A 27,246-nucleotide genomic window follows, 5' to 3' on the forward strand; every position below is an offset into this window, starting at 1 on the left:
ACAATTCACAGCACTCACCATAGCACATACCCTCCCGATGTCCATCACCCAGCCACCCCAACCCTCCCACCCCCACCACTCCAGCAACCCTCAGTTTGTTTCCTGAGATTAAGAGTCTCTTACGGTTTGTCGCCCTCTCTGGTTTCGTCTTGTTTCATTTTTCCCTCCCTTCCCCTATGATCCTCTGTCTTGTCTCAAATTCCTCATATCAGTGAGATCATATGATATTTATGTTTCTCTGATTGACGTATTTCACTTAGCATAATACCCATAGTTCCATCCACATCGTTGCAAATGGAAAGATTTCATTTTTTTGATGGCTGCATAATATTCCCTTGTATCTATATACCACATCTTCTTTATTCATTCATCTGTTGATGGACATCTGTGCTCTTTCCACAGTTTGGCTATTGTAGTATGTCAGTTCTTTCATGTTAAAATGTTTCATTAAAAAAAGTGACTAGTTAAAAAAAAGTGGCTAGTTTAGCTCATAGCTCAATTGGTTTTTCCCTAAGACAACCATGTGAAACTTTTTCTTTTGACTCTTTTCAGTTTATTGCATGAACGAGTTACACTAGTCCAAGTTAAAAGTAGACACCAAATGGTTTCATTACACAGGCTGTGAGATTTTTAAACTTGTGACAAGGGACAGAAGGGAAATTCTATCACTGCAAGGAAATCCTCACTTAAGCTTCAGTGAGCCAAAAGCACTTAAAACCCATGAACCTTCAGCTGGTTGTCCTGTCGGTCCAGGCTCTATGGGAAACTGGCATATGTTCTTGTGCTAGTGACCCTTTAGCTGAATTACTTCTTCATATTTTGAATGCTCAATTACAGGACCATTGCAGGCAAATTTCTTCTTAAACACCTTCTCTAGCTTTTTATTGTAATCATCCTTGATCCCTTGGACAGCAATAAAGGTCTTCCTCCCATTTCTCTGTTGAATTCTTATATGGCTATAATCCTCAGTGCCAGCAGGAAGGAGATCATCACCCTTAATTTGCATCAGCAAAGGGGTAGAAAGAGTGGAGGTTCTTGAGAGTGGACATACAATGTGATTCCTTTTCCTCTGTGGGAGAAGACGGCAGCAGGACAGTGGTGGGATGGAGCGTCATGCAGTGAGGGAGCTCATGATTGGGACCAAAAACCATTTGAAACCTTTTATGTGTACTTACCATTTTGTCACACAGAAATTAAAAAGATGTTTGTTCAAAAGTCAAGATTCAGTAAAATCAATAATTTGTTTCTGCTATGTCCAGGACATTCTTAAGTGAAACTTTTGGGGGTTTATTATTATTATTATTATTATTGGTTTTAAACACTGAGGGCATGGCATTGAAGGCTAAAATGACTCTTAAGTACAGTTTTGTCCCACTGCTTTTATTTGTGCTAAGGAACCAGCAGTTTTACTCACCATTTCTCTTGCACCATCAGTGGAAGTGTTAATACAGGAAAGGTAAATGACGTCTTTGTATTGAGAATAGTTTTGACCTGTTGAATCCCTAAAGGAGTCTCAGATGATTGTCATGGGTCTCTGGAACATACTTTGAGGACTGCTGGGAGATTCCAAGTGGCACATATCATGTTCTCACATTTACTCGATAATAATCCAACCACACAGCCCCACCTGACTGCTGCAAAAGTAGAGGCAGCTAGCTGCTCTCCAAAATCCATAGAGCCCTATTCTTCCTGGGCACACAGTTAGACATGTATGCCCAGGAAAAGACAAAAACATGAAATTTGGTGAGCAGCTAGCCACTTATTGCATGGTCTGCCTTTCTGGTAACCAGATCACCATATTGGTGACCCTTATTTCCACAGAGAACACACCTCTTCCCCCAAGAGATAAACCAAATCCCATGCATTCACTGCATCCAGCTCCAAGTCTAGGATCTCTGGCTGATATGCAGTCCTCTCCATCGTATCTCCATGTGGTGCTTCATGATTTTGTTACCTTTCCCCAATTACTTCCCCTCTCCTTATTCGGATCAGGGACAGGGTGATTGCAATAAACAAAATTTGGGCAGGGGAAGATTGTAAGACACACAGTAGTCACTGTTCTATAGCAGTGATGAGATTCTGCTAGGCCAGCTTTAAGGAGGCCCCCTTGTGCCTTCAGTAGGGGAAGTTCCTACTCTGTTTTCTGTGAAGAACTCTCTTCCCACTGGTTTTTGGTGACCCTTAACTCCAACGTCTGGAAGGTTCTTCCTTGCCCATTATCTTTCATAACTAACCTGAAGTGGATGTTAGGGAATTTTCCTGTCTTGGGGTTTCTTCCTATTTCATAGTCATTTCTTACCTGTGCAGTTTTGGAGACCTGAGGATTAGTTTATAAGTGGTATATTTTAGGCCAAAATTTTGGATGAATTCTTTGACAGAATTTAATAACTCACTAGTGTTCTGATTTGCTTGATTCTAGTTAGTTCCCTCTGCCTGTAACCCCACCCACAGTTACTTCCTAGACTGCAGCCTCAGGCCTCCTGTATTTTACATTTGCCTCTATGCTTCTCTTTCTCAGTGGTATCTCTCCAGAGACATCTGCAACAATAATAGGCTTGGAAAGAAAGGGAGCAACTTTAGTCTTTGCTACAGGCCTTAGTTAATCTATTTAACAGAGAATTTCAAGCAATCTCCTTTATCTCAAGATACTTTTAAGTTTTGGAAATTAGTATTTAGACATAATTGGCTTTTTCAACAGTCTAAGGCCTTCAGTTTCTGTGTTCTCTCCCCTTTTATTTCTGCTTGCAAGCCAACTAGTTTTTCCTGAGTACTTTCTTTGTTGTAATGCCTTGCTAAATACAGCAATGATAAGCCATTAGTCACTAATCTTTTGGCACTTTCTAACCTCTTCTCTAGATTAGATCTACATACCATGTCTGCTCTCCACATTACCACAGGCAATAGTGTCACATAGTTACCAGCTGTGTTTCCTGTGCTGTCGGCCACTAGGCAGATGTCACATATTTTAGATTTTTGTTCTAGAAGCACCCTACTTTAAGGTGTCCCTTTTTTTACTAGTGTAGAGTAGGCTAATGTGGCATATGTATTTAATAATCATCTAATGTCTAAAACACAACAGAAGTTTACTTACTGCTCTCTGCAGTTATTAAAGACCTGTTGGAAGGAAGCTCTACTGTTTGCAACCATGGCTTCCCTCCAGCTAGCCCCCTTCCTGTGGCTAGCTCTTAGTTATGTGGCTACTTGTACCTGCAAGGGAAGCTAGGAAATGAAATTTGAACATTGGCATTGACCCAGCATTGCAGCTTTTGAGTGTACCCTAAGAAAGCTCTTGCAAATGTAAACCAGGTGACATATATAAAAATGTTCAGGAGTGCCTGGGTGGCTCAGTCGGTTGGGTGTCCAACTCTTGATTTTGGCTCAGGTCATGATCTCAGGGTCATGAGATCGAGCCTCAGATCAAGCTCCATGCTCAGCGTGGGGTCTGCTCATCCGTCTCCTTTCCCCTTCTGTCTCTCCTCCTCCCCAGCTCGTGCTCTCTCCCTCTCTCTCAAAGAAATAAAAATCTTTAAAAAAATGTTCATAGCAGCACTATTCATAATAGCAAAAATACTGGAAACAACCAAATATTGACTGGAATATGGAATGTTATTAATGTAGATGATAAACATAATGTGATATAATGTATAATGTGAAGTATAAACATATAATGAAATGTACTAAAATCTCACAAAATGGCATGGATAAGTCTTAGTGTTATGATGCTAGTGGGAAAAAAGCTAGTTTCAAGAGACTATACAGCATGTACTATTTTTTTAAGATTCAAAATCAAAAGCCACATTTTAGTAATGTATACATTGACCCTGAAGGGAACAAAAAACAGAAATCATGAACATACTGGTTGAGACGTAGAGAACGGAAATAAGAGAGGAACACAAAGTAGATGCCATGATACTGGTAATGATCTAGTTTTTAAGTTTCAGTAGTGATTCATACACTCTTACTATTAGGGACTACAAAGTCATATATTCTTTGGTATGTATCGGAATATTCATAATAAAAAGATTTGTGATAAGTTTGAAAGATAAGAAGGTATGCTACATTTTAGTGTTTTCTTGAGTTGTCTCCTGATTAGATTTTTACTCATGTGCCTAACCACCTTGTTACTGCATCTTCCCTTGCCTGTCTTTTAGGGTTAGTTATCTCTAATCTTTATAAATATTTTGTTTCCCACTTCTCATTCAGAACTGTTCCCATTTGTTGTGTTCAAACCTTTTGAATCACCACTTACTAAGTGCACTGTTAACTTCTCAAATTACTTTCATTAAAATTCAGAGTTACTTTTTTCATCCTTTATTGTATTTTGATTCAATCTTAATAATATATTCTACCTGGGGCCAGGTAGCCACCCAGGTGGCTCAGTCATTAAGTGTCTGCCTTTGGCTCAGGTCATGATCCCAGGGTCCTGGGATTGAGCCCCGCATCGGGCTCCCTGCTCAGTGGGAAGCCTGCTTCTCCCTCTCCCACTCCTCCTGCTTGTGTTCCCTCTTTTGCTGTGTCTCTCTCTGTCAAATAAATAAATAAAATCTTAAAAAAATAATATATTCTACCTGGATTTCCTTTCCAGTGTTGACTTTGCAAATCTCCCTTCTCCAGTTCCATGGTGCAATGATCTAACCTTGGAAAATTTCACCTTTTCCATCATTCAGTTGACTTATATTTTAAAAGTCAAATATTTCTTCTAGAAACTCAGTTGTGGATTCTTTAAGATCACTAGCATTATGGCAGAAGTAGATTCATCATAGTTTAAGCCTCTTGCATTTGCATGAAGTCACTGATCTTTGATTACACTCTTCTCGTTAAAATGTCTTTTAGGGTGCGGGGAATCAGTGAGATAGGTGATGGGGATTAAATAGTACACTTACCCTGGTGAGCACTGAGTAATGTATGGAATTGTTGACTCGCTATTTTGTACACCTGAAACTGCTTATAACACTGTTAACTATACTGGAATTAAGAACTTAATAAAACTCGTAAAAATTAAAATTAAGGGGTGCCTGGGTGGCTCAGTTGGTTAAGCATCTGCCTTCGGCTCAGGTCATGATCCCAGGGTCCTGGGATCAAGCCCCATATCGGGCTCCCTGCTCGGCGGGGAGCTTGCTTCTCCCTTTCCTTCTGCCACTCCCCCTGCTCACTCTCTCTCAAAAAATAAATAAATAAATTCTTCAAAAAAATTAAAATTAAAAAAATGTCTTAAATAACTTTAGTCAGAAGCTGACTAACTTCTTTTTGTGATATGTTTTATTTTAGCTACTATTTAGTGTTCAATATTTATGATGAAATCTTTATTTGTAAGGTAGTAATTGAATAATTGGAAATTAACCACAAAAGTATCTGTTCTTTATTAGGAAATGTAATGATTGCAAACTTTAATAACTTAGTTTTTTAAAAAAGATTTTATTTATTTGACACAGAGAGGTGCCTCTTTAATAACTTAGTTTTAACTTCCCTTTAAAATATGGAGGGTCAAGCCTGCATGGCTCAGTCGTTAAATGTCTGCCTTCAACTCAGGTTATGATCCCAGGGTCCTGGGATCGAGCCCCATGTCAGGCTCCTTGCTCAGCAGGAAGCCTGCTTCTCCCTCTCCCACTGCCCCTGCTTGTGTTCCCTCTCTTCTGTCTCTCTCTGTGTCAAATAAATAAATAAAAATATTTTTAAAAAAGAAAAAAAAATATGGAGGGTCGAAACCAAAAAGAGACTAGATTCATGTGAAGCTAGTTTTGCTATTGTGAAGTCATTTTCTTTCTGAGGTCTTTTCTTTATTATATTTTAAATTAAAAAGCTTAACAGCTTTAGTAAGTGACACAATAAAAAAGATGAATAAAGAAAAAGATAAATCTGTTAACATGCCTCAGCTCTCACACACTGAGATAAAAAGTATAAATAGTGTGTATACTTTCAGAAACATTCCTGAAGTGGTTAACTCTTTTAGGGTTTTGTTTTTTTTTTCTCTTTTAGATAACATCACTAAACCAATGCTCTGAAACCTCAAATTTAATTTCCTAAATGAACATAATTGTTTTCTTTTTACTGATCTACCTTAGTATATGAGAATAGGCTTAATGGTCTTTAGAAAAAATTTTGCCTTCTGTATCCACATTTTAAAGACTACTCATTTGCACAAAAAAACGAAGCCCGTATTTTCATCTTTGGAGGCATTATTCTAAGTAGGTAGTTCTTTGAACAATGTAGGGAGGGCCTGGCATCACTTTTTGTTATTTGTTATCCTAGCTGTTCTAAGGATATGAAGGAAGTATATAAATATAGAAATGCCGAAAGTCATATTCTGGGTGTTACTACCACTCTTAACCCATAGCAATTCTTAGCAGAACAACTGACATTCATTTAAAGTTCCCCACACTTTCCTAAAGGCCTTAACGTTCTGCCTCTGTTGATTCAGTCTAAGGTTTACTAATGATTATTATTTTGGGGAAAAAAGGAATGTTTTCTGAGTACATTGTAGCAATTTCATAATCACTTGATACTGAAAACAATCTTTTCAAGTAAAAGAAACAGTTTTAATCAAAAATCTTAGGCTCAAAGGTTGAGTGACTTAATCAAGATTCCACAGTTGTTTAAAAACATGATATTTGGAATTTAAAAGGTCTGTGTGGATCTGAGACTTCAAGGCTTTTAACTTCAAGTCTCATGTTCTTCCTTTATAGCTAAATGTTCTTCACTCAACAAAAATTGTTTCCAGGATGTGTTAGTTTTATAATCTATAAAACAAACAGACTAAAAATCCTCACAAATCTCCATATATCTAACTATAAAAGATAAGGCATGTAATTTTTATTCTTTTTGGTAGAGCACAAAATTCCAGTTTAACAGGTTATTCAACACTATAGGTCATGTGTCTTATCAGAAATCTACTAGCTCATGTACCTAGTTTTCTTTGCTGTAGTAATAGAGGTGAAGGGTAGCTGACATTCTACTCCTAGAGCATTCTGTATACCATGCTGTTAATTGTTATCAAAGCAAAGGAACATCCTGTAACTTTATAATTGAGCTATTATGAAAACACAAGGAGAAACCGTGGTTATAATAGAACAAAAAAGCAAATACATAGTTCAAGAAAGAAAGAATCTTAGTGTACTGATAACTGGCAGTGGTTAGCAAATCAGCTACCAGACTGTCTATAATAACTAGTGGTGGGGATTTTAATGCCACCAGGGAAATAAGATGAGAGGCCTCACATGTACATGGAGAGGAATCAAATATGTGACCACTACATAATGCAGAGACTCTGGAAAGGTTACCTCCACCCTGTAAGATGGGACTTAAATAAACAAAGAAAAGACCTTGCTTCTGCTTAGGGTTCTGGGGGGAAAAGGTCTTTCTTGGAAAATCTAATTTCTGTATGGATGATTCAAATTCCAAGCATAGAGATTAATGTAAAATTGATGCTGGAAATATGAAACCTTTGGAGAACTTGGCAGAATCAAATGTTAAACAATTTCATAGGGACATTTCACAAACCAAGATGCATGAGCTTTCCACACGTCAATAATCAGATGAAAATGGTCATGATAAAATATTACAAGTTACCTAAGGAAATGATCCACTATAAGGTAGAGTAAATGGATTAAACAGTTATTAGATCAAGCTAAAAATGGAATTAGGAAACTGGAAAATAGAGATGGGAAATTTAACATAATTCAGCAAAGAAATAAAAATATAGAAAAGGCTAAGAGACCCAAAAGGTGGGATTAGATGATTCAACATATGTGTAAAGGAAATTATAGACAAAGAATATGGAGAAAATGTAGAAGAGGTAATATTTGAAGCAATAGTATTGAAAATATTTCAGAATGGAATAAAGATGTAAATCCTCAAGCTTAAGTAGCACAGTGGGTCCTGAACAGGATCAATAAAGTTTGTACGTAGGCACAATGAAACAGCAGAACTTCAGAGAATAAAATTACCTAAAAGAATTAACAATTAAATTTCCAATAGATCTCTCATCAGGAACAATAGAAGCAAAGAGTAGAAAAAAAATATTTTCTATGTGCCAGTGGAAATGTAAACCTAAAATTCTTTACCTACCTAAATAATCATTCTAGAACGAAAAGCCTTTTTCATAAAATAGTGTAGCCACTGTGGAAAACAGTTTTTAGCAGTTCTTCAAAAAGTTAGAATTTCCACATGACCCAGAAATCCTACTCCTAGATATATACCCAAAAGAATCGAAAATTCAGATACTTGTACACAAATAGTGTCATTGTAATAGCCAAAATGTGGAAACAACCCAAATGTCCATCAATAATGAATAAACAAATTGTGGTATATACATACAGTAGGGTATTATTCGGCCATAAAAAGGAAAGAAGTACTGATACATGCTGCAATGTGGATAAGCTTCAGAAACATTTTGCTAAGAAATGAAGCCACACCCAAAGGTCACATATTGCATGATTCCACTTATATGAAGTATTCAGAATAGATAAATCCACAGAGACAGAAAGTGGGTCAGTGGTTGCCAGGGGCTAAGAGGAAGTGGGGATTAGAGGATGGCTGCTTAATGGCATGGTGTTTTCTTCTGGGGTAATGAAAATATTTTGAAACTAGCTGGAGGTGATGGTTGTACAACATTGTGCATGAAGTAAATGTCACTGAATTGTATACTTTAATGGTTTTGTTATGTGAAATTTACCTCAGTTTTTAAAATCACAGTTAAAACGTTCCAACTTTTGGAACTCACCTGTCTGAATGAACTGTTAAAGGATAAAATCTAATAAGTTTGATCTCAGAAGGAATGTGTGAGAAACAAACTGGCAAACCAAATGTAACCATGTGGGTAAATACTGTTTAGTATTGACCTCAGAAAAAGAAAGAAAATATTGATAATATTGATAATAACTAACATGGAAGATTTCATGAACAATTCAAGAATAATTGTTAATGGATTCAGTTGGATGATGGAAAGATGGTGATCAGAGTTAAAGTGATTTAAGTTTTGGGGGGAGATATGTTGATTAACTTCGACTTTAGAAATATTAATGTAAGATAGGCCTTAAGATTAAAAAAACATTATTATAGAGACTTCTGCTTTTGTTTAGGAAGGACATGAAAGACTTTTATGCTAATCACAAGAAAAATTACAGACAAATTTAAAAGTCATACTTTCTATAGGGCAAGCAAAGAGCAGTGGACAAGAGGAGGTCTGAATGAACTGAATTTCTCAGAGAGACAAGCCCTATAAAGGGCTATCCACCACTATACCTGGTGGTGGATGCCTGGTCATGGTACAGATGGGCCTGCTCTAGACACAGGCTAAATCACCCATGCTTTGGAGACTCAAATGCAAGGACAAATAATTTGGTCTAGCAGTTCTTTCTCATTAGTTCCTCTCCACTCCTCCCTGGTCCCACCAAGTTTTGCCAAGAAGACAGGGATGGAGGAAAGGCTTATAAGCAGGGAGCAATTGTCTAGGCCATCATTCTTGCAATGATGGGATTCAGAATACTTGCCAGACTTAAATCCAAAGGCAAACCAGAGCTATCTGAAACTGCTTCTAGATCATAAACTGACAAGATATTTTTAATGTTAGGTATGGCTCAGGAAGTTGGAGATGAGCCAGATACAAGTGAAATTTAATTTTAGCTGTGACCCAGCTCCAGCTCAACTCAAGAAGGATTCTGGATGAGCAGATAGAGGAAACGGCTTGAACTCTGGGAAATAAGCCAAAATGATATGACATGCTTTACTCTTTTAGCTACAATATCTGGAATACAGCCTAAAATTATGAGACATACAAGTAAGCAGAATAATGTGACCCATGAGCAAGAGAAAGCAGTCAATGTAAGCAGACTTTTAGATGACCCAGTTATTGGAATTAGTATATTAGGACTTTAAAACAACTGTTACAAAACATTATAGATTATGATGTGTCTTCTCAGGAAAAGGAAACAAAAGCAAAAAGAAACTTTTGGGACTATACCAAAATAAAAAGCTTTTGCACAGCAAAGGAAACCATAAACAAAATAAAAAGACAACCTACTGAATGGGAGAATATATATGGAGAGGATATATCTGTAAGGGGCTAATATTAAAAATATATAAAGAACTCCTATAACTCAATACTCAGAACCCAAATAATCTGATTTAAAAATGGACAGAGGACCTGAATAGATATTTTTCCAAAGAAGACATACAGATGGCCAACAAATACATGAAAAAATGCCCAACGTCTTTAGTTATCAGGGAAATGCAAATCAAAACCACAATGAGATACCACCTTACACTTGCAGAATGGCTATTATCAAAAAGACAAGAAATAACAAATGTTGGCAAAGATGTGGAGAAAAGGGAACCCTCATATACTGTTGCTGTGAATATAAATTAATACAACCACTTTAGAAAACATTATGGAGTTTCCTCAAAATATTAAAAGTAAAAATACCATACAATCTAGTAATTCCACTAATGAGTATTTACCTAAAGAAAATGAAAACACTAATTTGAAAAGATATATGTACCTCTGTGTTTATTGCATCATTATTTACAGTAGGCAAGTTATGGAAACAACCTAAGTGCCCATTGATAAATGAATGGATAAAGGTGTGTAGTTGTGTACACACGTACACACACACCGGAAAGTTACTCAGCCATAAAAAACAATGAGATCTAGATATTTTTGACAACATGGATGGACCTAGAGGGTATTATGCTAAGTGAAATAAGTTGAAGACAAATACCATATAATTTCACTTACATGTGGAATCTATAAAAAAAAAACAACAAATGAGCAAACAAAAAATAGAAACAATCATAAGTACAGAGGGGCACCTGAGTGGCACAGTCAGTTAAGTGTCTGGCTTTTGGTTTTGGTTCAGGTTCTGATATCAGCGTCCTGAGATTAAGCCCCATGTTGGGTTCCACACTCCGCACAGAGGTGGGATATTTCAGGAGATGGGGAAATTCTAAAAAGAATCAAATGGGATTTGTAGAACTGAAAAATACAGTACTAAAATTTTTTTAAAAAAATTGGTTAAGCTTTTCAGATTGGACACTGCAAAAGATAGGATCAATGAACTTCAACATAGATTAATAAAAGTTATCCAAAGTGACATACAGAGAGAAAAGAGATAGCAAAAACTTAACACATCATTAGTACCTTGTAATATCAAATGGTCTAACACATGTGTAATTGGAGGTCCAGAGAAAGAATGGGGCATAAAAAAGCTTAAAGAAACAGCCCCACATTTTCCAAATCTGATAACAGTCTACAGATTCAGGAAGTTTAGCAAATGCCAAATGAATAAATACAGTGAAAAATAGCACCTAAGTACACTATGCTTAAATTACTGAAAACCAAAGGTAAAGAGAAATCTTAAGATATATATATGGAATGATAATATGAATTTTCATTGACTTCTTGTAAGAAATAATTCAAGACAAAAGACAATGGAATGACACCTTTAAAGTGTAGAAAGATGTGATGAGCACTGGGTGTTATACTTAACTAATGAATTGCTGAACACTGCATCAAGGACTAATTATGTACTATACAGTGGCTAACTGACCATAGTTTAAAAAAAAATAGAACTACCCTGTGATTCAGCAATCACACTACTGGGTATTTCCCCAAAGAATGAAATAAAAAACCCACTAAAACAAAGGGATACATGCGCTCCTATGTTTGTAGCAGAATTATTTACAATAGCCAAGATGTGGAAGTAGCCCAAGTGTCCACTGATAGATGAGTAGATAAAAAAGAAATGGTATATTTATACAATGGAATATTATTCAGCCATACAAAGAATGAAATCTTGCCATTTGCAATGACATGAATGGAGCTAGAGTATCATGCTAAGCAAAATCAGGCAGTCAGAGAAAAACAAATACCATATGATTTCACTCATATGTAGAATGTCAGAAACAAACAAGAAAGAGGAAAAGAGAGAACAAATACAGACTTACCTATAGAGAACAAACTGATGGTTACCAGAGAGGAGGGAGTGGGGGAATGGATTAGAAAGAGAGAGAGGGCGGGGGGGGGGTGCAGAGGGAGAGGGAAAGAGAGTCTTAAGCAGACTCTGTGCTGACCATGGAGCCTGACTTGGGCTTGATCTCAAAACCCTGAGATTATGACCTGAGCTGAAACCAAGAGTTGGATGCTTAACTGCCCAGGCCACCCCACAAAATTACCTTTTAAAAATAAAAGCATTTTCTGGTAAAGAAAAACTGTCAGAATTCATCACTGACATTCCCATACTGTAAGAAATGCTAAAGGAAGTTCTTAAGGCTGAAGGGAGCTGAAAATCATGTACAGGAAAGAATGAAGAACACCATAAATGGTAAGTATGTGGGTAAATATAAAATACCTTTTACCTCTTAAAAATTATTTAAAAGATAATTGTTTTAAGCAAAAATCATAACACTATTTGGTTTATAATATATGTCAAGTAAAATATATGACAACACAAAAGATAAGAGAAGATTAAATGAGAGTATATTATGGTTGTGGCTGTGGAGGTATATTAATTCAAACTAGACTGAAATGTGGATGTATTGTATTCAGAGCAACCACCAAAGACATAAATATCATTTATTTGGTTAAAGAATTCTTAAAAGGAGAGTAAAGGAATAAAGAGCAGTTGGGGAAAATGGAAAACAAATGGCAAGATGGTAGATTCAAGCTATATCCATGATTAAGTGTAAATGAGCTTAACACTCCTATTAAAAGACAAACTGTGTTAAACTGGAGTTTTAAAAATAACAGACACAGTTTGATCGAAAGTAAAAGATGGAAATATTAAAAGCTGTTGTGGCTATGTTAGCATTGACCATGTAGGCCTTAAGGCAAGGTGTGTATTAGACACAAAGAGACATTTCTTGGTGATAAAAGGTCAATTGGACAGCAAGAGGAATCTTAAGTTTTGATGAACCTAATAAAATAAGTTGAAAATATATAAAGCAAAACTAAAGGGAAAAATAGACAAATCCATAATTATATGTAGAGCTTTAACATACTCCTGATAGACTTATAGTAACTGATTGAATAATTAGACAAAAAAATTAGAAAGGATATAGGAGATTTGAACTATACTTGACCAACTAGACATATATAGGACACTACATCCAATAACTGTAGAACACACTTTCTTCTAAAATGTACATGAAACACTTATCAAAATGGATTATATGTTGAGCCATAATGTGAATTCAACAAATTTCAAAGAATTGACATTATCTAGAGTATGTTCTCTGACAACAGTGGAACTAAACTAGAAATCAAGAACAACAAAATATTAAGCTACATATTTCTAAATTTGCGGATCAAAGAAGTTATCACAGTGGAAATCAGTATTTCAAACTAAACAGTAAAGTATGGCATATCAAAATTTTGGGGGTAGTGCTTAAGGGAAATGCTTTAAATACATGAATTAGAAAAGAAGGGATGAAAGTCAATGATCAAAAGTTCCATCTCAAGTAACTGGAAAAACAGCAGATTCAAAGAAACTATAATGAAGGAATTGATGAAGATAAGAACATAGATTAATGAAATAGAGAAATCAACAAAGATAATTTTTATTACTAAAATTGATAACTCTCTGGCTTGATTGATCAAGGAAAAGAAAAAGAAGTGATCCCAAAAAAGGGACATTACCAATTTTTAAAAGTAGTTATGGACTTAATTATGGAATGCATTTGACAACTGTATGAAATTAGATTAAATGGGAAAATTCCTTGAAAAACACAGCTTTTAAACATCAGAAGAAATTAAAAATCTGGAGTTATCTGTTACTACACTTGCGTTAGCCAAAAGGCCAAGAAGCAATGGAAAATTATCTGTTAAATAGAATTTATTAATAAAATTTTCCTGCAGAGAACAAGCCCAGAAAGCTTTTCTTTGAATTTTTCCAAACATTTAAGGAAGAAATGATACCAATCTTACACAGACTCTTTCAAAGTATAGGAGCAGTTTTATGAGGCCAACGTAACCCTAATACCAAACTGAAGGAGGATGTTATAAGAAAGAATTACAGGTCAATATTTGTCATGAGTGTAGATGTAAAAATCCTGAATAAAACTAGCAAGTCAAATCCAGCAATATATAAAAAGCCTAATAATTATAACCAGTGGGTTTATTTTAGGAATATAGGATTTGTTTGTATATTTGAAAATCATTCCATGTGATTAAGCACAATAATCTGATTCTCCATTTTTGGAAACTAGAGAAAGAGAATCAGTAGAAGTCTAAAGCAAGCAAAAGAAAGGACCTAATAAAAAATGGAGCAGAAATCAATGAAATTGAAAACAATAGAGGAAGTCAATGAAACCAAAATTGGTTCTTTGAAAATATCAAAAAAATTGACAAACCTCTGGCCAGATTAAAAAGAATGAGAGAAGACACAAATTAATATCAGAAATGGAAGAGGGATCATCACTGCTGATCTCATGAACATTAAGAGGATAATAAAGGAATATTATGAGCTCCTCTATGTCCACAAATTTGATCACTTAGATGAAATGGACCAATTCTTCGAAAGACAAAAACTACTAACTCTTACACAAGGAGAAATAGATAAACTTAATGGACATATATCAGTTAAATATATTGAACCAATTATTAATAACCTTCCCAAATAGAAAGCACCAGACCCAGCTGGTTACATTGGTGAATTCTGCAAACATTTAAGAAAGAAATGATACCAATTTTTTTAAAGATTTTATTTATTTGAGAGATAAAGAGCACGAGTAGGTGGAGGAGCAGAGGGAGAGGGACAAGCAGACTCCCTGCTGATTGGGGAGCCCAATGCAGGGATCCCAGGATCCTGAGATCATGACCTGAGCTGAAGTGAGACACTTAACCAACTGAGCCACCTAGGTACCCTGAAATGATACCAATTCTTTATGTCATCCAGAAAATAGAAGCAGAAGACTTCCTAACTCATTCTATGAAGATAGCATTACCCTCATACCCAAACCAGATAAAGACATTATAGAAAGGAAAAACTACAGAATATTATATCTTGTGAACGTAGATACAAAGTCTTCAACAAAATATTAGCAAACCAAATTGAACAATGCATAAAAAGAATTATACACCACAACCAAGTGGGATTTATTTGAGGTATGCAAGAATGCTTCATTCCAGAATTGAGGTAATCCATCACATCAGTTGTTTAAAGAAGAAAAAAATTATACGGTCATCGGTAGCTGCAGAAAAAGCATTTGACAAATACTAATGTCCATCATGACAGGAACTCTCATCAAACCAAGAATAGAGGGGAACTTAACCTGATCAAGAATATCTACAAAAAAACAGGCTGCCTGGCTGGCTTAGTAGAGCATGTGACTCTTGATCTTGAGTTCATGAGTTTAAGCCCCATGTTGGGCATAGAGCTTTACTACCTCACCCCAATGCTCATAGCAGCAATGTCTGCAATAGCCAAACTGTGGAAAGAGCTGAGATGCCCTTCAACACATGAATGGATAAAGAAGATGTGATCCATATATACAATGGACTATTACTCAGCCATCAGAAAGGATGAATACCCAACTTTTACATCAACATGGATGGGACTGGAGGAGATTATGCTAAGTGAAATAAGTCAAGCAAAGTCAGTTATCATATGGTTTCACTTATTTGTGTAACATAAGGAATAGCATGGACGACATTAGGAGAAGAAAGGGAAAAATGAAGTGGGGGAAATGGGAGGGAGAGACGAACCATGAGGGGCAATGGACTCTGAGAAACAAACTGAGGGTTTTAGAGGGGAGGGGGGTGGGGGGATGGGTTAGCCTGGTGATGGGTATTAAGGAGGGCACGTACTGCATGGAGCACTGGGTGTTATACGAAAAAAATGAAGGGCGCCTGGGTGGCTCGGTTGGGCGACTGCCTTCGGCTCAGGTCATGATCCTGGAGTCCCGGGATCGAGTCCCGCATCGGGCTCCCTGCTCAGCAGGGAGTCTGCTTCTCCCTCTGACCCTCTTCCTTCTCGTGCTTTCTATCTCTCATTCTCTCTCTCAAATAAATAAATAAAATCTTTAAAAAAAAAATGAATTGTGGATCACCACATCGAAAACTAATGTATGGTGACTAACATAACATAATAAAATAAAATTTAAAAAAATATGTCTACAAAAAACTTTCAGCTAACACTGTACTTAATGGTGAGAAACTCAATTTTTTTTCCCCAAGATCAGAAATAAGAAAAGGATGGCCACTTTTACCATTCCTATTTATCATAGGACTGGACCAGAGTCCTAGCTAATGCAATTAAATAAGAAAAGGAAAGAAAAGGTATACATTAGGAAGGAAGAAATAAAATTGGTCTTGTTTGTAAATGAAATGATTGTGTATGGAGAAAAATCCCAAAGAAGTGGCAAAACATTTCTATAACAAGCAATTACAGCAAATTCTTAGGATAAAGGTTAATATGTAAAAGGTCATTGCTTTCCTATATGCCATCAGTGAACAACTAGAAATTGAAGTGAAAATCAATACCATTTACATTAGCATAAAAAATGAAATACTTAGGTATAAATCTACCATAATTTGTATAGAATCTATATGATGAAAACTCCAAAACTCCAGTGAAAACAAATCAAAATCTAAATAAATGGAGAGATGATATATATTCCTGGATAGGGTGACCCGGTGTTGTTAAAGTGTTCATTCTTCCCAAGTTGATCTGTAGAATCAAACATAATCCCAATCAAAATACCACCAAGTTATTTTGTGGATATCAACAAGCTCATTCTAAAGTTTATATGGAAAGTCAGAAGACTCGGAAAAGCCAGTACAATACTAAAGATCAAAACTGGAGGACTGACACTACTTGACTTAAAGACATTGTAAAGGCTACAATAATCAAGACAGTATGTTGTTGGTGAAATAATAAATAGATCAGTGGAACACAGTAAAGACCCCAAAAATAGAGCCACACAAAGTCAACTGATCTTTGACAAAGGAGCAAAAACAATTTTAAAAAATATTTATTTATTTATTTATTAGGGAGAACATGCATGAGCAGGGGGAGGGGCAGAGGGAGAGAGAATCTCAAGTAGACCCTGCTGAGTGCAGAGCCTGACGTGGGGCTTGATCCCATGACACTGAGATCATGACCCCAGTCGAAATCAAGAGTCGGATGCTTCACTGAGCCACCCAGGCAACCCAGGAGAAAAAGCAATTTAATGGGAAGCTCTCTTTTTCAACAAATGGTGTTGGAACAGTTGGACATCTATATGCAAAGGCAGAATGTAAACACAGACCTTACATCTTTCACAAAAATCAACTCAAAATGGATTATGGACCTGTATGGCAAATGCAAAACTAAAAACTTCTGGAAGAAGCATAGGAGAAAAAAACGTAGGTGGCCTTGGGTTTGGCAATGAATTTGTAAATACAATACCAAAAATATCCATCAATGAGAAAATTGGTAAGTTGGACTTTATTAAAATTAAAAGCTTAGAAAGAGTGTTAAGAGAATGAAAAGACAAACCACAGACTTGGAGAAAATATTTGTCAAAGTCATATGTGATAAAGGACCGATGTCCAAAATACACAACTCTTAAAATCCAACAAGAAAACAAACCAATTAATAAATGGGCAAAATCGGGGCACCTGGGTGGCTCAATGGGTTAAGCGTCTGCCTTTGGCTCAGGTCATGATCCCAGGGTGCTGGGACCGAGCCTTATGTCAGGCTCTCTGCTCAGCGGGAGCCTGCTTCTTCCTCTACCTGCTGCTCCCGTTGCATGTACTCTCTCTCTCTCTCTCTCTCTCTGTGAAATAAATAAAATCTTTTTTTTTAAATGGGCAAAATATTTAGACAGATACCTCACCAAAGAAGACATACACATGACAATGAGCATATGAAAAGATGCTTAGTATCATGTTTTTAAGGAATTAAAAACTAAACAATGAGATATCACTACACCTATTTAGAATGGCTTAAATTTAAAAATCTAACAATACTAAATGTTGACAAGATTCAGAACAACAGGGGCTCTCATTCATTGCTGGTGGAGATTCAAAGTGGTACAGGCGCTTTGGAAGGCAGTTTGGCAGTTTCTTACAAAGCTATACATAAGGTTACATGATCTAGCAGTTCTACTCCTAGGTATTTTTCCAACTGAGCAGAAAACATATCCACACAAAAACCTGCATACAAATGTTTATAGCAGAATTATTCATAATCAGGAGCGCCTGGGTGGCTCAGTCATTAAGCATCTGCCTTCGGCTCAGGTCATGATCTCAGGGTCCTGGGATAGAGCCCTGCGTCAGACTCCCTGCTCAGCTGGAGGCCTGCTTCTCCCTTCCCCACTCCCCCTGCTTGTGTTCCCTCTCTTGCTGTCTTTCTCTGTCAAATAAATAAATAAAATCTTAAAAAAATTATTCATAATCACCCAAAACTGAAAGCAAATAAGATGGCTTTAAATAGATGAATGGATAAACTGGTACATCAGTTTCAATATTATACAACAATAAAAAATAGGGATCTATTTTGCCACTAAAAGACAAAGAAAAGCCTTAAATGCATATTGCTAAGTGAAGGATGCTAATCTGAACAGGAACATACTATATGATTCCAATTATGACATTCTGGAAAACGGCAAAACTGTGGAAATGTTAAAAAGACCAGTGGTTAACAGGGCTTCATCTGAAGGAGGGAAGGGATGAACAGGTGAAGCAGGTGGTTTTTAGGCTGGTGAACTATTCTATATAATACTGTAATGGCAAATACATGTCATCATCCATCTGTCAAAACCCATGGAACTAATTGTATAATACAAAGAGTGAACTTTAACCTAAACTGTGGACTTTAGTTAATAATGTATCAGTATTTATCAGTTGTAACAAATGTGCCACACTAATGCAAAATGTTAATAATAGGGGAAACTGTGTCAAGATCGGAGGTAATATATGGGAATTCTGTGTGTTATCTTCTCTTTTAATAAATTCTTAGATGAATGAATGTTAAAGATGTTTAAATCATGCATGGACAAAAACCTTTTACAGGGTATAACAAAGTAACTTTAAAAGTCAAAAAGGTAGGGGAAAAACCCTATAGTAAATATCTAATCAGTGATTAAAAAGTGACAGTTTTTTCTCTGAAATGGCAATGAAAAAAAGCTGTCTTTCCTTAGCATTATTGGCCCTAGAGGAGATCATAGCCACTTCAATAAGGCAAGACAAAGAAAAGTATTGGAAAGGAAGAAAATCAAATGAATTGATTCTGTATGTAGACAGTCATTAGAATTGGGGCACCTAGGTGGCTCAGTAGGTTAAGCCTCTGCCTTAGGCTCAGGTCATGATCCCAGGGTTCTGGGACTGACCCTGTGTCAGGCTCCCTGCTCAGTGGAGAGCCTGCTTCTCACTCACCCTCTGCCCTTCCCTCCCCACCCCCACTCATGCTTGTGTGCATGCTCTCTTTCTCTCTCTCGCTATCTCAAATAAATTAATTAAATCTTTAAAAAATCATTAGAATTTATTAATGAATTTGGAAATGTTGCTGGATACAAGCTAAATATTTGGAAATGTATATGCATATTTGCGCATATATATATATTAACAATTAGAAAATGACATTGAAGGGACACCTGACTAGTTCAGTGGGTGGAACATGTGACTCTTGATCTTGGGGTCATGAGTTCAAGCCCCACTTTGGGCATAGAGCTTAAAAAAAAAAAAAAAACAGAAAATGACATTTTTAAATTCCATTTTAATAGAAACACATCAAATTACCAGTGAGGGGGAATCTAAAGATGAACAGAGTGTCAATGTGGAAAACTACAAAAATTACTATGAGAAAGACATCCGAAATAAATAATGAAATATATCATGTTTCTGGATTGGAAGACTTAATATTGTAAAGATTTCAATTCTCCCCAAAATTTCTATAACTGCAATGTAATCCCAGTAAAAATTTCATAAAGTTCTTGTGAAAATTGACATGTTGCTTCTAAAATGTAAGTGGAAATTCTAAGAACAAAGAATAGCCAAGGTAATCTTGAAGAACAAAGTTGAAGGACTTAACATTACCAGACCTCAAGACTTACAAAGCTTCATAATTAAAACAGTCTCATTGGCACAAAGGTAGAGAAACAGACCAGGGGAATAGAATACAAAGTCCAGAAGTACATCCACTCCTCTATACCCCTATATATCTTTGTTGATAACCAAGTTGCCTTTGCAGTGCTTTCCTAATGAAGGGTGAAGTTATCACATTTGAGGTAGGAAGCAATTTCCAGGAAAAAAAAAAAAAGATGCTTTGGAAAGGCCAGAACTCAATTTACCATGGCTCTAACTCCTCTAGGTATCTCTGTTTCTATTGTCAGTGTCCCAGGCTATGTCATTCAAGGCATTTATTTTATTCACTGAAACATGATTCAGGAATTTGGCTTAGGCTGCATTTGGCAGTTTGGAGTTCTATCATGCCTATTTAACTTGTGCAAATTCACCTACATTTATGGGGTGATGGGAAGAGGGAAAATAAGGTAAACACTAAAGGCAATCTACTTTTTCATTAAGTAACCATAAAATTTGGTAGGAAGCACGAGAGGAGTAATGTGAACTTTTGTTCCAGCTGTTGATTCTCATGTGTGTCTGGATGTGTGAGCATTTTGCTTCAGTTACTGTGATTCTAGCATTCAAAGATAGGTGTTTTCCATACAGCATGCTCACTAAGCACAATTACTTCATCTGCTCTTCAGTTGAAAAAATAGCATCTAGTCCAGTCCTGAGGGAAAAACAGCTGTGTTAAACTTTCTAAGGCTGTTGTGTGTAGTGGTCATAGGCTTGGGCTCTCAAGCCAGACTACCTGGGTTCAAATCCTAGCTCTGCTCTTACTATCTGTATGACCTGGGCAGGTTACTTAACCTTTCTTTTTTTTTTTTTTAGTTTCAGATGTAGTGTTAACAATTCATCAGTTGTGTATGAAACCCAGTGCTCATCACATCATGTGCCCTCCTTAATGCCCATCACCCAGTGACCACCTAACTTTTGTGCTCCATGTCATTCTCCAAAAAACAGATAATAGCATCTCGTAACAGTGTCGAAATGATTAAATGACTAACATAAACTGTGGCTAGCACATAGTAAATACATAATCAAAGTTAGCTGTCTTTATTAACATCAGGGCAATTGTTCTTACCAAGAGGTGATAGAATGTGGTCTCCAAGGTGGTACAGTCTTAAGGGATTCTCAAGGGAAACTTAGCTAACTCCTTTTTCACCTAGACTCGTACTTTAGAACCCAACCCCAGCATGAAATATTCTACCATACTCATTTCTCTATCTGGTCCTTGGTCTTTTAGGGAGCTAGTTATTAGTTGTGGCTCATTGTGGAATGGTCATATGGCACAGAACATGAATGTTTGAGGCAGAAAGGCCTGTGGGTGGGGCAAGATGTATTTCCATAGAGGCAATGTAGGTGTTTGCAGACACCCTGAAATATGTTTAGCATATACTTTAGTGCATATTTTCAGCCACCAGCATTTTCCTATATACAAAGTTCCATTCAATCTTTTAAGGTCAGTGTAGCCCTTATGCTTCTATCCTTTGCTTTTAACTAGAAAATGATTGGAGCCTATACTGTAGAATGGTATCTATAGCACCACTAGCCCTGTGGTGCTGCTTGTGTATGCATTATTGTAGGGTATTGCTCTGGTGTTTTATGGATCTCCTATCCTTCCCTGAGCCTATGGATTTTCAACTGACCACTGATTGTTATCTCTGGAGAATTTTGAAGAACTTGATAGGTGGCTGTTCACCATCTTACCTTCTCCCCCTTCTACACAGAGATGGAAACTCTCATATTTATCTCCTAGGACTATGAGAATTGAGATCCTGTTGTCCCTGACCTCATCCTCATTCACCTTTCTTCTCGCAGAAAAGCTGCTCTTTGTTTGCAGCTCTTACTGCACAGCACTGAGACACACGCAGCTATTTGCCAGTCTGCTGTCATCAGCAACTCATGTCCACTGCCTATGTTGGGACCTCACTCAGACCCCTGCCATCCTGACAGCTACTGCTTCCTCTAAGGGCACTACTGATGTCAACTAGGTTTTTGTTTATGGCTCTGCTTTTCTTTTTCCCCATCTTTACCATCTTCTGTGGTTCTTGGCTTTTGCTCAGGAAAAACTGGTCACTGTAGAACTTGCCAGTGAATGGGCTCCATCTTTCTGCCCTGTGAACAAATCAAAGCCAAATGGGTTTTATCACTGAATCTTTCTTGACTGTGTTATTTGAGGCTCAGGCATCTGAGCCTATTTGGTACATCTATTACAAGAAGAGGAGTTTGTACTGTATGTTAGGGACATGAGAATTAGAAGGATTTAGCTCTCCCCAGGCTTAATGTCTAGGAGATTAGAGAATTGGTTTTTGAATAGGACAAGTTATGATCTACTGTCCCATGTCCATGTCATAGAACAAGGGACATAAAAGTTTAATGGGTTCTGTTTTAAGGGGATTTGTATAGTGAGTCTCAAACAGCTTTGGAACATGTGAGCCTTTGATATTTCACAGTAGTGATGCAGAATTATAGTGAGCTTGTGTATTGCAAATTGAGGAATCTTGAAAAAACTTATGATATATCCAGATGGCGCATTAGATTTTATCTTTCAAGTTGTAAATATTCTAAAATGTTAATACCATCTCATTTTTTTGTTTTTCCCCTTTCTTCCTAGAATATTTTCCTTCTTGGATATAGTAACTTTGTGCCGATGTGCACAGATTTCCAAGGTAGAGTATTAACCAGATTTTTATCAATCAATAAATATTGAGTTTTATTAGAATGAGAATGAATTTTAGTTTTAGTTCAAGCAAGCAGTTAACTTTTTTAATTTAATTTTTTAAGAAAACGTGCGTGCGTAAGTGGGGAGAGGGGCAACGGGAGAGGGAGAGGGGTGAGACTCTTAAGCAGGCTCCATACCTAGCGCAGAGCCAACTCGGGGCTCAATCCCAGGATCCCAAGATCATGACCTGAGCCAAGATCAAGAGTTGGATGCTTAGCCAACTGAGCCACCCAAGCGCCCCAAGCAGTTAACTTTAAATGTCGTCTTTTATATTTAATATAACACAGTGTTATCATAATTCCATATTTGATTATCCACTTAATGTATATCAAGAATAAAAGTTTGGAAATACAAAGGTTGAATCAGGACTTCCATTAACAGTCTCACTTAGTGTATCTCTTTCACCCCCATCTCTCCTCTACCTCCCACGCCCTAGGCCTGGAACATCCTAGCCCTGGATGGAAGCAACTGGCAAAGAATAGACCTTTTTAACTTTCAAACAGATGTAGAGGTAAGTTAGCTTTATTTTAGATAAATGACTTTTTTTTTCTTTTAAAGATTTTATGTATTTATTTGACAGAGAGAGATACAGTGAGAGAGGGAACATGAGTAGAGGGCGGTGGGAGAGGGAGAAGCAGGCTCCCTGCTAAGCAGGGAGCCTGACGTGGGGCTCATGACCTGAGCCGAAGGCAGACATTTAACCAACTGAGCCACCCAGGCACCCCTAGATAAGAGACTTTTTAAAAAGATAAGTAAACTGGTCACTCTTTCCTGCCCTTTTCTTTTGCTGCATTTAGATTTAATATTAAGATGTCAAGGTGTAATAAAGAAGAAAAAAAGGTATCTATGTACATCAAGACCAAAATTCTGCTTGTATTTTGCTTTGGCTCTGTATCAGTAGCAAAGTACTTTTCCTCCTTGTTCATGTCTATAACCTTGGTATTACCACTCAGCTTTTTAAAGCCCTATACCTGCATCATTAACACCCAGTTCAGTGCTTTAATCTTAGGAGACTCCTGACAAATATTTATTGATCTGAAAGATCCACTGAGAATTCTAATTCAGCATCAAGAATGGAGAAATGGCAGAAACATGGGTTCGGGAGTGAAGCTGGAGACCTGAGATATCACTGCAGCTCAGTCACTTAAGCTGTATAATCTCTTAGTGCTTCAGTTTTATTATCTATAAAATAAAGAAGCAAAATAATCCTTAAAACCTTTTATAATTCTAGGATTCTCATGTATTTATCTGGAAATATGTGAATATCCCCATGTAAGAGTGGTAAGCCTGACCAAATGAGAAAAGCTTATTTTAAAACAATTTTTAGATTAAATACAATTTATAACCAAAAAGAAGGAAGTAATATTCACTGCACATAATAATTATCTAGACTACTCTTTTAAGGATGTGGAGATTGTGAAGTTTATCTATGCAATGTTGGGAAAACCTTATTCATTTCTAGTTTAGCTAATTCAGTTGTAGTCATGGAGTTGTATTTTAATTCAGTTCCTCATATAGCATTTTCATCAAGTGTTTTTGCCAAAGTTTATGTTTTGTATCTTTTTTAATGGATAAGGAAATAATCATGCTTAACAGTGAGATGAGCCCACACAATTTCCTGTGAGTTACCGAACCTGGTGTTCCCTAGAAGAGCTAACAGTCAGTTGTGGCGGCCCTTCCCCTACTTCTCTAGGTTACCAGATGGAGAGACTCTGATCCCATCCCAGACAGGTGGAGCAGAGCACCTGCAGCAGGTGGGGCCACACACAGGGTTCCGCACTGTGGGTTTCCTTGCATGTTGTGGTGTTCTGAGTTTGGAAGGGTCGGGCACCTCAGAGCTTCACGCCCAGCCTGGAAAGATAAGCTCTCAGTTGCTGTTTTGGACTGTGGTCCCTGGATTAAGAGTTCTTTAATGCCCTTTCCAGACTTAATAGCAGTGATTGTAGCAATGTCCACCCAAACATGCTGACATGTGATTCCTCTTCAAACTGATAATCTCTAGATCTTTGTTCATTGTGTTTACTTAGTGATGTTGAGAAACACATTAAATTCCAAAAATTGTAGTCATTTCTGCTCACCAAAGGAGAGTCATTGTTTTTAAAAATTTTTGCAAATTATTTTTCTTTTTTTGTGGCTCTTATTGTCCCCTCAGTTTTCTTTGATGATTTTTCCAAACTATACAACTTTTTGAAAGGCATATTTAAAACTTTTAGGTTCAGATTTTTAAAAATACTGTTTCAAGTAAATAGCACTACCTTGTGCATTATTTGATTTCAGAATTTTAGCTGATGAATGACTGCAGCTATATAAACACATTGTAGAAATTCTTAAGAGTACTTCCACTAAAGTAAAGACTAGTTTATGGGTCACCAGTTATGTAAAGAATTACATATGAAAATTTTTTCTTTTTTTTTTAAGATTTTATTTATTTGAGAGAGAGTGAGAGCAAGAGAGAGAGAGAGAGCACGAGGGGGGTGAAGGGCAGAGGGAGAAGCAGACTCCCTGCAGATTAGGGAGCCCGATATGGGACTCGATCCCAGGACCCCGGGATCATGACCTGAGCCGAGGGCAGATGCTTAACCCCCCGAGCCCCCCAGGTGCCCCTACATGTGAAAACTTAAAATAGCTTCCACCATATTAATATTAGTCTAGTCTAATACTATTTAGTTGCCCTTTTGGGGCTAACAACTCGAATCCAGATTGCATTATGAACCAAGTGTTGGAGCCCCTTGTGTTGTCTAAATAGGACCTATTGGATACTCACCCTGGGAAGCATTCCATGGATAAACTGACCATCTCAAATTATTCCTTTGGGATGAAAATGATAATTTATGGATATGCTGAGAGAGGAGAGAATGTACCAAGGTTCAGGATTAATAGACTAACAGTGTTTACTATGTGCCTGATACTATTTAAGTAACTTACATATATTCATTTAATCTTCTCAAAAACACCATATTGAAGAAACTGAGGCACAAAAAGTTTGAGTAACTTATCCAAGGTCATTCATCTAGTAAGCGGAGACAGTAGGTACCCTGAACACAATGGGTTATGTGACTGTTGTATTTCAGAGAAAAGGTAGAATAAAGCAGCCAGATGACAAGAGTACATTGTGCCTTTCCTTGAGCATCACTCTTTCCTGAATAAGTGTTGTTACCCTGATGTTTAGGCATTCTCCATGCCTTTAAAAGTTGGGCATTTTTGTCAATGTCTTCATGGTTAATAAAGATTTCTCCAGGCCAAAAATAAGAAATAACCAAATAGCATGTTAATCTAAAAGTTACAACTCCAAAGGTCTCTCCATTTAGGCCTTATTTTTCTCTAAAGCCTTTCATTCCAAAATCCACACCTACAACATACTAAGTGGATAATATACAGTCATTGACTTGAATTTTGCATTTGGAAACGATTTGCTCATTTTTTCTCTCAGTTGGAAACAGTGGAACAGAAAATTCTGAATGTAATTTTTTTTAATCTGAGTACAAAAACTTTTACTCCAAAGAAAGGAAGAATAGAAAGCTTATATAAATGTGACTAACTTGAAATGGAGAAAAATATCTTGTGTGCTCTATTTGTAGACGTTGATATGGAGGGGTTTTCACTGTTTTATTCTGTACTTGGACTTCCAAGTCATAATCTTTTTTTCCCCTTTAGTGACAGAGATTTATTAACTTAGGGAATACTCAAGAAAGCATAAATAAAGCTACTACCAATATCAGAGTATAGATTTTCATCTTAAGATGTTAGCCAGGTAACAGTACGTGTGAGCCCTGCTCCTGTGATCCTGTGGTTTGATGTGTCCTAGTGAATTCTTAGTGCTCACAGTTCAGTGTCAAGGGTGCTATTTTATGAAGTGAGGATAATAGCATTTTATTTATTTTATTTATTTTATTTTATTTTTAAAGATTTTATTTATTTATTTGACAGAGAGACAGCGAGAGCAGGAACACAAGCAGGGGAGTGGGAGAGGGAGAAGCAGGCTTCCCTGCTTCGGGCTGAGCAGGGAGCCCGATGCGGGGCTCGATCCCAGGACCCCGGCATCATGACCTGAGCTGAAGGCAGCTGCCTAATGACTGAGCCACCCAGGTGCCCCAAAACTGCCTTATTTACTTTAAAAAGAAAAAGAAAAGGTATAGGGTGATTGAGCCACCCAGGCGCCCCAATAGCATTTTTTTTAAAGACCCAAACGGCCCCCTTTCAGTATTTCCTCCCTTGTGGGGGCAGTGATTGTGCAGCCTTTAGAATCAAATCTCTTAGAACCCTAACTCTACTCCTCACTAAAGTGTAACCGTTGCAATTTAACCATTTAATTTCTTTATTTGCAAAATGAAGGTATGAATCCAGTCTGTTAATAGTCAGGATTCTCCAGAGAAACAATAGGGTATGTATGTATACAAATATATGGATTTATTATAAGGAATTGGGTCATGTGATTATGGAGACTGAGAAGTCCTAAGATCTGCAGTCAGGAAGCTGGAGACCC

The 27,246-nt window shown here is 37.0% G+C and overlaps 1 protein-coding gene and 1 pseudogene across 1 annotated transcript in view; one reads left to right on the forward strand and one right to left on the reverse strand.

Annotated features, from left to right (window-relative positions):
- Positions 1-27,246, forward strand: part of FBXL2 (F-box and leucine rich repeat protein 2) — a 122,018-nt gene that overhangs the window by 46,700 nt on the left and 48,072 nt on the right. The window contains 1 exon segment of the mRNA XM_088026802.1: positions 23,200-23,274. Coding sequence (XP_087882928.1) covers positions 23,200-23,274 — 75 coding nt within the window.
- LOC114212306 (eukaryotic translation initiation factor 1 pseudogene) lies at positions 712-1,049 on the reverse strand (annotated as a pseudogene).

Source organism: Eumetopias jubatus, unplaced genomic scaffold (assembly GCF_037043125.1).
Source record: "Eumetopias jubatus isolate StellerSeaLion01/CBP00866 unplaced genomic scaffold, mEumJub1_p1.0 scaffold_1, whole genome shotgun sequence".
Lineage (NCBI taxonomy): Eukaryota > Metazoa > Chordata > Mammalia > Carnivora > Otariidae > Eumetopias > Eumetopias jubatus.